This window comes from Podarcis filfolensis, assembly GCF_964270895.1.
Source record: "Podarcis filfolensis genome assembly, chromosome: 6".
Taxonomy (NCBI): Eukaryota; Metazoa; Chordata; class Lepidosauria; order Squamata; family Lacertidae; genus Podarcis; species Podarcis filfolensis.
Window position 1 is genome coordinate 29,743,687 of NC_139609.1, and position 11,381 is coordinate 29,755,067.

Sequence of the window (11,381 nt, forward strand, 5' to 3'; positions counted from 1 at the left end):
CAAGGATTTTCTTCTTCTTCCCAAGTCTTCAAAAGAGCCTTTTAGGGATGAAGCCAGAATTATAATTCTGAAGGGTGTCATTTACACTTCCACAAATGCCTCATTACCTATGCCTCATTCAAAAAGGCTGTAGTTGGAAGATCAGAAAGCAACTCAGAGGGAGCCGTGTTACAATAACCCAAAGTCTTTTGGTATTCTGTAATAAAGCACCACACTTGTTTATGTAATCACAGAATTGGACAGTTCCATATTCAAGTATGATCGATGGCCCAGTACCTGCTTGGAGTATTTGCTGCTGTGCAGGTTTTGCATTCTTTCTACATTTACAGCAAGAAAGCTCCCCTCCCTTAATTCCTTGGGTGAAATCCAGACTTTATGCATAGAACGATATTGGCCACAATGCAGCAATTGAATACCAAAAGCTCAGACATGGCTTTTCCCAGTTGTCAGCTACGGAACAGCTTGCTCTTTGCATTCCATCGACGACAATGGGAACCAGCTGTGCACGTGGTTCTTTGGATCCCAGCCATTGCCAGCACTGGGCTTGCATTTTCTACCTTGATTCAGAGACGGCGTGGCTTATTGCCTCTCTGTCACACAAACGCACATACCCACACATCACAAGGTCAGTGTGCAGGAGGGAGCATGAGTGAATGGCAAATGACCCAGTTTCCCTGCAGGTGCTAAGCGCAGGTGCTAAGCTGCCTGAAGGCCACTTTTGAAACATATTAGCTTGGTGCCCAAATAGCTATTCTGTTCATTGGGGGACTCCAGTCCAGCAGAGGCTCCCACTGGCAAAAGGGAAGAAACAGACCCTCCAAGTGTCCCTATTTTCGAGGGACGTCCCTGATTTAGAGAAGCTGTCCCGGTTTCTGATTTGATCCCAGAATGTCCCACTTTTCCTTAGGATGTCCCTATATTCATTGGGGAAATGTTGGAGGGTATGGAATTATGCAACACCTGAACCAAGAAGATAAGTAATTATACAGCCTTTAGAAGACATCTGAAGGCAACCCTGCATAGGGAAGGTTTTTCATGTTTAATGTTTCATTATGTTTTTATATATGTTGGAAGCTGCCCAGAGTTTGGGCAACCTAATAAGATGTGTGGGTTATAAATAGTAAAATTATCATTATGGAATAGGACGTCCCTACTTTCATCAGATAAATGTTGGAGCGTATGAAGAGAGGAAATTTTCACCGATTCCCCCAACACCACCTCCCATGTTATTCTCCAATCTTCCAGAACAGATTTACTGGGGGCATAGAGAACCACAAGGGCAGAGGGGAAGGGAGCTTGGCCACTCCACGCCGTTACCAGTGAAAGTATTCCACTGATGGAGTTCTTCTTATGCAAACTTGGGATTCAAGCCTATAAAGATGCTCTGAACCTACCTATTATTATATAATAATAGCAGCACATTGCCAGTGTTAGCAACTCCTGTCTGTAGTAGTTACAAGGCGAAGCCCAGCTTAGAAAGAAGATAATACTAATCTATGTTCCATCACTCCACTCAGAACAAAAGCTAAGAAACATGCAAGAACACAGTACCACACTCTGTCCTTACCTAGTTTAGGATGGCAGCTTAAATATTTCCTATTTGCTTTTCACATTCTAAGCAACTCATAGCAGCATACATTTGCCACTAAAACCCATGTTTAACCTCATATCAAAACTATGAGGTAGGTTAGCTTGAGAAACAGTTAGTGTATGGAACAGCAAGACACATGTCCAAGGAGAGGAAATATGGGGCTATGCAGATGTTAAGATTCGAAGTCTCATCAGCTCCAGCTAGAATGGCCAATAAGCAGAGATGACGGGAGTTTATCAGCATCTGAACAGCCACAGATTTCTACACCCATATTCTAGTTTCTAGCAGGAGCTTTGAGTTTCCTTCGCTGTACATTCATTAAGTTAACAGAGGCGCACATTTAATAATTCCCTATGTTCAATCAGCCCAATTAAACCACTGTGGTAAAGACATAATATTTTTGCTCCTTTGATGCTTCTATTTATTCTATAAATATTTGGTCACCCTTCTGCGACTCTTTTTACTAAGCCGGTGCCCTGAAATTCATTAAAATTTTGCACAGCAAAATGATAACCTTAATTATAAAGACAACCTGCATGACCCAAATTACTCGATGCATTAAAGCAATCCTAGATGCCATCGGAGGTTGTTCACATATCTTTGCCCTCAAAGCTTGAGAGAAAAAGAGTGTGTCCATGCATGCACGAAAGGGAATAAAGAGTCTGAGGAAACATACCTCTTTCTCGACAGGTCCACAAATTCATGTTATGTCTTGCACTAAGTAAAAGGAATGGAGTGGGGGTTTTTTGTTTTGCGGGCGACAGGATTCTTTGCGCATTTTCTGTGTTGCTGCATCTGCCCATTCAGCTGTGGGCAGAAGGGTGCCACACAGACAATTGTGGCCCATTAACAGGTAAAATCCAGTCCAAACTGCATTCATTCCCGGACCAATCATATGTGCGGTGATGAGGCAAGCTGGCGAGACAAGCACAAATCGTTCGTTTCTCGGGAAGAATTTGAGGGCAAAGTTTTAGCTGCAGAAAGTTTGAGAGGGCAGAAAGCCGAGAGGGCAGCATCACACACCATACAGAGACAGAGCCAAGTGATACTCACTCTCAGTCTACCTCACAGGGTTGTTAAGAGGATAAAACAGAGACAGAAAAACGCAGGCACACTACACGGCCTTGAGAAATGTGGGATGTAAACATACAAACAAATAAAATAATTGATTCACTGTTCTAAGCATATTTTGGGTTTGTTCCAGGGATTTTCATTCATACTGTTTCACAGTCATGTATGGTTTTATCGGGAGATATGGGGTGACAGTACTCTTAAGCTGACTGAGGTAAATGGGCTTCGGAAGAATAATGTCTATGCTGAATTTGGCCAATGTTTTTACTAAAAGTAAAAATACCTAAGGGAATCTATCATGGAAGGAAGTGGCAGAATGGAAGGCCAATCCTCGCTGCCTCCTTTCCCCACCCCCCAAAAAAGAGTTAAGCAAATTCACACCCTCGTTCTACGTGGTGGTGCAATCTTAACTGCCTATTTCGAAGCATTTCGCGTCCATGGAACTTACATCTCTCGCCAGTGTGTGCTTAGGATCAAGGAGTGCCCAAGATTTTTGTTTGTTTTAATAGATCAGGCCGAAGCATGCAAAAAAAGAAGAAGAAGAAGAAGAAGAAGATGATTAAGAGGTTCTTAAATTTTAAGGAAAGCCTTTCAAGTTTTCATTGCATATGAGTGGCCATCTCGGAAACAATCCCTTCAGATCAGTTCTGTTCTAGCCTTTCGTTTAATTGCAGTTAAAAGGAGAAAAAAGACGCCCGCCTTTAAAACTCTAACAAGTCAGAACCCGCTTCACATTACTGGCATCAGAGTCCACAGCGTGCAGTCCGTTTTAACAGTCAGTCTGAAGTCAAAAGCACGCTCTCTCGAATGCATCCCCATCCCTGCGAAATTTCAGCAAAGCAATGCCATCTCTTCCCCCCCCCCTTTCCCACAAACCCCCACCTCCATCGCCCAAACATGGCAATAACTTTATACACTGCAGGTTGAACGTGCAGAAATCAGCCCTGACTTGTCTTTGCTCTTAGTATGCTTGCGATGAGATCATTGTGCTCCCACCGAGAGCTCAAATTCTTCAACTTGACAAAAGACATAGGTGAACGTGTCACAGTTTTACTGTTATGCGGAGAGCTCCGATCTGGTAAAGATAACAAGAGCCCGTTCAGCGCTTGCCTATGCTCCAAATGTGTGTTAATCTAAAATGGCTGCCCGGTAATACTTTAATTGCAGTTTCATGGCAACAAATTGCCACTTAACCGTAATAAATTTTATTGCGGCTTAGCAGGGCTAACAAAGCAGGCATGCACCTGAAAGAGGAGGGCGACAATGGAAATCCAGAACTTTATGTTCTGCACAGTATGTCACAGCGGAGGAGAGCAAGCTACAATGCCAAGGTAGCGCCACACCAAAAGCATTTAGCATAAAAGGAGCTATACATGCCACAATCTCACTTCTCATCACTGAAATGCCTTTCCAGGACTGCACATTCAGTACCAGCATGCTGCAAACTTTTGAGATTTTCAATTAACCTAGATGACCAATAAATACAATCTCATTTAGTAGCAGGTTTGTTTTTTTCCACTTTTTAAAGAAAAACCTGAATACTAAGTAACATAGGTTGGTGGCTCATCTATACAGTCATTTAAGGTGGATAGTAAAGTTCTGTAGCTCCATTAGTTTTCTGTTGTCCTCTGAATCACTGCCTTCCCACACTTTCTCCTCTCTCAGTCTGGGTTTTCTCATACTCTCTCCTTTTTGGGAGTATCCTGGCAGGAGAAAATGCAGGTTGAGGGAGGGGGAGATGTGGGAAGGCGGTGGTCTTCTAAATAGTGCAATGTTTATAGGGTGGGTGGATGGGTGTAGCTTCTGATACTACATAACCAGGCCAAATAAAACTACGACCAGAAAGACAGTATATTTTATGGCAAACAGAATTTGGTTTGGAAGCTGTGCCCATGTGCCTGCTAGGATGGGTAGATTTCATAACTAGAATTTCTGGCGAATGACAAAGTAGACCTACATCTTTACAGAGACATATACGGTACATAGCATGGATTCTAGAAATCGACTGTAACAAGTGCAGGGAGAGAAGGGCAAGTATGATCAAGTATGGTTAATCTCCATTGCATTTTAAGGGGGAGGAGACACCCAAAACATTTGCTCACATAAGAGCAAATATCCCAACACACAAACTCACACACAGCCTTCCACCATTAGAACCTGTTTTTATTGTTTGATATGCCTCCAGTTTCGAGAGTGCTTTACCCCAGGCAAGAATACTAGTTAAATATGTTCCATTGTATATTCATAGCTCCATCAGTCCTCCTCCAATTTAGCACATCAAAGCAAAGGCTTCATCACTTGCATGTGGATTATGCTAACATGAGTGACATTTGTAATCTTATAGGTCTCCAACTTAAGAAATGCTTTTAAGCCTGCTATTAAATAGGTAGCTGTGCTTTAAGAACCAGTCATATAATAGTTTATTTAAAGCCTTAATGAACTTCAGCCTCTTCGTTGCTAAATGCCACACTATATTACTTACAGAAAATTATTAGCCATCATCTTAGTACTTCTAGGTTATATTAAACAACTGTAAACCTGGCATGTACAGCTTTCACAGCAGCAGAATGAGCGCTTATAGGCGGAAAGAATGAATTTTAAAAGGATATCTACAACAGCACTAATACGGGAGCTTTATACTCCTATGTCTCAGAAGATCTTCTCAAAAGAATTCAGACAGCATAATTCAAAGGACCCATTGGCTCAAACATTGTTAGGGTTCACCTCTGTGGCATAATCTGAAATGACTTTGTATTTCATTGCTTGGTCCTCAGATTTTCACCAAAACTGTTTTCAGGAAGTGACACAGAAATTTTTGTTTAGTAAAATGAGAGACAGACAAGTCCTTCCTATGCATATTAAGACAGCAAACTGCTTAATTGTTTGTTTGAGACCTGGTTGTTTGATGGAACACAAAGGAGTCACAGGATCACAATCCCCCCCGCCAAATGTCCCAATTTCCAACTGAGAGGCAGGTTGTAACATCCAAATGCGGCAAAACAGGGTTGGAAGGCTGTGGATCTATGCAACTACATTTTGTCAGAGAAGACCACTGAAACTGATATGTCTAAGTTAGGCCTGCCCTTTAATATCAAGGGATCTACTTTGAGGAGGACTAAAGTTAGAGACAACTCACGTTTTCCCAGTATATATATATACATAATGACATGTTGAGGCTTGCTACAAAACTAGAAGTTAGCAAGAGCACAAAGGGTGGAAGGCAATCAAATTTCATTCATGAACAAATGGTTTGATATTACAACTGAACCAGCCCAAAGCATTGACGGGCACTCCAGCAAATGAAACCATTACTTTAAAATGTGCAGCTTAATTTTGATATAATCTTCTCTGCCTTTGTATTTTTGCCCAGGATCGGAAGAATATATACGCACCAGTTTCCCAGCTAGCAGTAGAATGGATGGGCATTTCTCACTTCAAAGACTATCGATAGTGTGTTTGGGACATCCACATTAATTTCAGTGGTGTTCCTCAGCTTGCATGGATCAGGTTCACACAAAGCTCCCTTAAGCACACTAAGATAAGGCACAGCACCATCGTTCAAACTACTAGGCTGCAACTCACAGAAGTTAGCCTCCCACAGGGAAATCCTGCTTATTCCTGCAGTGTGGAGGAGGATGCATGTGTCAGTGGCATTTAGTCAAGATCCAGAACTGTGCATGTTGCATCTTCCACTCAGACTTCCAACTAATGCTCCAAACTATCCATTATTTCCATAATGAAAGAGATCCTCCACGTATGCTTAACCCTGTCATAGTGCAGAAATTCCCATGTGGAAGAATTGTCCAGTGTTCCAGGAAATCAGCTGCTGTATTATCAAACTGAATACTGTTCTGAGAATCCATCTTTTTATGAACAATTCATTATATACCTTAGTCTCACTGGGTGGGTATACTCACCAAGCCTCCTCTGAGTAAGTCATTGCCTGCTAGAGGTGACTTTCCTGACCCCAGGTAAGCCAAACTAGTGACTTCTAGGGGAGACATTTACAAGGCTGCAACAGCGACAACTTGAGGAAGGGACCGAACTATATTATACTATAACCTGGCATAACTTTGAACTTCCTTAGTTGTACATAATGCCATTACTTAAAATATTTTCTATCTTCACGGCGATCTTATGGTGTTAACTATTTCCAATTTTTATGCCGTATTATATTAATTATATTATTATTATTATTATCATCCAATTTAAAAGCCTTATTGTCCAAAAGGGTTGTTTGTTCATTTACATGCATAATCTCAATTACACGAGGTTTGTGTATTGCTTGCCATGAATATTGTATACCAGCCTGTGCTCTTGGATAGCATCCCATGCCTGCAAACGTTGTGTAACGTGTCAGGTTAACTGGATACAATGCAAGGGCTCTGCGTACCTCACCTTCCAGGGCAGACCATTTAATAAAATTTATCAGAAGAGTTGTGCAGCCCTTCGCAACAGTACAATCAAAAGGCCTATAGCTGGAACAAAACTGATTGGCCACTCCCAAACACCAGTCATAATGATACAGAAAGGTTTAAAGTGAAGTGAAAATTCTGCCTGAACATGTGCTGTGTCATTACCAAAGTTTTAAAAGAGTCTTCAAAACACTAGAGAATTTTTAGCTTGACAACCCACGACTGCATTGTATACAGAGCGATGCAATAGTGTTAGGAAATATACACTTCCTGTTGTTCACAAAGCCTAGATGACTTAGCTGATGAGAGCAAAAAATGAATCACAATACAGGTTTAATGTTGCCGTTATCTGCATATCTGAAATACTCAGCAATACTTTTGAGTTCTGTACCATTGCCAAAAGTCACCTATTCTGTAGATTTAAATGCATTCCTTATTTTCATAAACCCATTAGAAAGCAGAAAAAACAGATTCTAAAGTTAAAAGCTGCATAAGAATTCATTTCTGAATGGAAATCTGCTATATTATTATTATAGTGCACTGAAGTCACACTCAATTACAAGTATTTTCATTTTATGTTTTTATTATTTAAATACACCATACTAGAGCAAATGTCTCTGAAAGTATCACAAATAAAAGTTTTCTTCTTCTTCATTCAGCAAATTAGGAGTAGGTGAAAATTTCTACACAGTAGCTGCTATGAGCTTGATTTTTTTTCTTTTTTGTGTCATGGGAAGTAGCAACATTAGGACAAAAAAAACACTTACATGCATACATACATTGTATTTTACAGAGATACAATAAAAGTGTTTGTGATAGAATATCACAAGAGCCCCATCTTTCCTTTATCTCATGTTTTGAGTTTTGAAACACATTTCCTTACAACACTTAAATATACAAAGAGCAAAGAGAATGTTGTTAAGGTAAAACACAGGGTACAAATTCTGACCAGTGCCCTGCTGATTGTTAATGAGGGTAGAAAGCAGACTCAAAAGCTTATCTTAATTAGCTTCATTAGTCATTTCCCCCACTCCCTCCCCACCCAAAGTTGTTCTCTTCTGGTGGACATTTTTCTCCATTTCCTCTACAGTCTCCCAATAGCCCAGATTCATGGAGTCCTTAATGTTCATTTTCAGTCATTTTAATACACCAATAAATGTGGGAAGGGCAACCAAGAGTAAAGAAGGTGCAATGGCATGGAGCTGGCATTGATGCTAGCTACGAAGGTGACTTGTCTACTGGAGACATGGGATCCATCTGTGATGAACAAAGTTTGAGATGAAGGCACGCATTCTGCAGTACTCTGACCTTTTAGCAGACCTGGAAGGAAATAAAAATGGGCATCTTAGCTAAAATGCTTGATCTGAGTCAAGTGTGACTGGTTTCGCATTCTCCTTATTTGCTTATCTTATTAAATTACTTTCCAACTGCGACTCAATTAAAGGTTTTCTGCAATACTTATCCAAGTCCCTGAAGAGTTCAAACGGGGGAAAACCAAAACAGACCACACTAAAAATGTAGTAGTAGTAATAATAATAATAATAATAATAATAATAATAATAATAATAATAATAGAATGTCCTTTAAGTTTTGACAGCAGCAAGATACATTTATCACAAAGGAAAGATAGAAGCTTCTGATGGGAAATCCTACAGTTACTTTTTTTCTTTTATAAAAGATGCATTTCCCTTGGACAGGGATGAAATGACACGCCTTGCCTTTGAAGCACACAAAGTAAAGTGATCTTCTAAATTAGGAAAAATTCTGTCTAAAGCAAATAAGATACCCTCCCCTAGGCAACGCTAGTTAACATGCTGCATAGCACAAAAGCTAAATATAGACATTTTGGAATATTTTCCTCCCATTTAAGATTCCTCATCTGCTATGTTAGTTAACGTTACATAAACTCTGTAATATACGAAGTCAAACATGTGCCTCCACAGTGATGTGTTAATGAATTGTGATAATTAAAAATGCCTAGCTCGACAGAAATCTAACTTCCATGGATAAAGTAGAAACGATCGACAGTCTTCAAATGCAATCTGTTTGCAATTACCAAAATGAAATAATATATTAGATTTTTATGGTTTTTAAATGACATTTTGAGCTTCCTAGGAAGTTTTTTTTTTTTTTTACCCTTTCCCCAAGTTACTAAAAGCCTGAGGTCTATTAGTAACTGCAACCCCCCACTTTCAAGCTAATTAAAGTGGTGGAAGCTTGGAGGTTTAATTCCCCAGAGCTGATGCTCAGTGTGAGAAAGGTAATTTGTCTGTCCAGAACAAAGATTAGGGAGCAGCCAGCAAGCATATTTAATAAATGAGCATCAAGTGTCCTCTACTATGGACAGAGACAATACCAATTATGTAAGTACAAGGGAATTGTTGAGCGATATGTAAACTAGAAGATTCTCTGCAACAGACAGAATAGCAAAACGTAACCTAACTCATGCTTTATTTAAAAGTATAGGAGCTAGAGCCAAGCAAATGCTCTGATCATCACCAATGAAAGGAAAACTTATACCTTGTGAAAAGGGTTTTAAGGGTAGGGAGTAGGAAAGAAACTTGATGAGCTTTTAGACAACATTCCTCAGCTACAAAGTGACAAAATCTGCGCAGGACATCATAAAAACATCCATCAAGCACCCAGCTTTTGGGGGGGGGGTATTTTACTGTCCATAGTTGGGGGTGGTAGTACAATATTTTGTTTATGATAGTAAGGATATGGTTAAAGAAGTGGTTCATGCTGGAGGCTACAGGCTTCCCATCCCTGCTGGATGGAGTTGATGACTTCTGAAATAAAGAAGGACTCTGGAACCAGCTTATTAGGGCAACATCAACTCCTGGCCATCATGCAGAAATGATACTAACCACGGCCAGAGCAAACAAATCACAATGCAATCAATGTAATTCCAGAGTTTGCTTGGCCGTCTTCAGGTTTTCCATCACCAATAAAATGCCAATAGGCAAAGCAGAGTATGGGCTACTATTTCTATAGGTGGAATTTATGGGGTGCTATATCAGGACTGTTTTCGGGCTCCCCTTAACATTTACTAAAGCAACAAGTCTGTGCTGGGTACTGTAAACAGCAGAGATCAGAAGCACTCATTGTCCAACGAGTTACAATTCAAATGATAGGGAAGCCAAAGGAAGAGGCTAAAAATGGAGTGTGGAAGAGGGGTGGGAGCAAGTAACACAGCACAAGCACACACAACAGCTTCATTTGTGAAGGGCTTTCTATGGTGCTAGCAGAACAAGCTTAATGGACTGAGAATTCTAACTTTTCCGTCCGAGTAATGCATAGATTAGTAACCCAAAAATATGCAGTGCCAAAAAAGCGCACAATCCGCTTTCTTCTCGGACTCTAGAATCCTATTAAACTTCAGCCATGAAAATTGGGCTTAACTTATAGTACACCACCCTCACACAACCCCACTTGTGGAACTGATAAGCCACTCAGTGTCACCCGCTGAGAACATCACTTTGTCGTCCATCCCTCCCTGCATCTTTCTCAGCACCTCTTTGCCTCCCTCTTTAACATACTGTAGCTATGCAGTTAATAGCCACAGAATCCAGGCACTGTTCTTATTGAAGTCTTCCTGCACAAAGAGTTACATGTAGGATGAATACAGCTTTGCAGCCCCTGAATCCCTGTTTCTATTCCACTCTTATCTCTCCTCTGTAACTGCCAACATTAGTATTACTTTTGCTGAAGCACAGCAAGAACAAAGGCACCATAAAGCATATTTAACTTTTACTGCATGCACAAAGCAAATGGATACACAAAAAAGCTGAACTAGATGCAAGAAGTATTCCCTATATTTTAAACAATTATTTAGAAACAGGGATCTGAGGATAGCACATGGCCTATAGGGGATTCCAAAACAATATTTAAAGAAGGCAGTCCTCCTAAACTCACTTACACAGGAATAAGCCCTACTGAATTCAGTAGGACTTTTATTGGGAGTATAGAATGCATGGGAGTCCTTAACTGCATCTAACATACAACACACTTGGTCACTATTAAATTTAGGGCAGCTTTCTAGAATACACATACTTATAGCAATGCACCCCTATTAAGGGGCAAGTTCATGTTCTTCTGAACATATTAAGCCTCTAAAGATTCCCTGATGCTGCAGACTTCATAAGTTGCCCAAGGGTTGCTTCGTTCATTTCTTTTTTCTTTCTTTTTATAAAAAAGACTTTATCTTCAAAATTCCTACTAACAGATAAATGTTATTTTTGCTATCCTTGGAACAGACATTAATGAAGTCCCTATTGTAAATCCATAAAGAATTACCAAGTGAA

General features: G+C 40.2%; 1 protein-coding gene and 1 long non-coding RNA gene across 2 annotated transcripts in view; one reads left to right on the forward strand and one right to left on the reverse strand.

The window, feature by feature from the left end:
- Positions 1-528: 528 nt before the first annotated feature.
- LOC310765602 lies at positions 529-4,161 on the forward strand. Its single transcript, XR_014549665.1, has 2 exons — positions 529-625; positions 3,172-4,161. It is a non-coding gene; the product is annotated as an uncharacterized lncRNA (long non-coding RNA).
- A 3,481-nt stretch (positions 4,162-7,642) lies between these two features.
- The window catches only part of LMO4 (LIM domain only 4), a 15,347-nt gene continuing 11,608 nt past the window's right edge, over positions 7,643-11,381 (reverse strand). Inside the window, exon 5 of the mRNA XM_083620788.1 lies at positions 7,643-8,397. Coding sequence (XP_083476914.1) covers positions 8,389-8,397 — 9 coding nt within the window. The 3' untranslated portion in view covers positions 7,643-8,388. The remainder of the gene's footprint in view (positions 8,398-11,381) is intronic.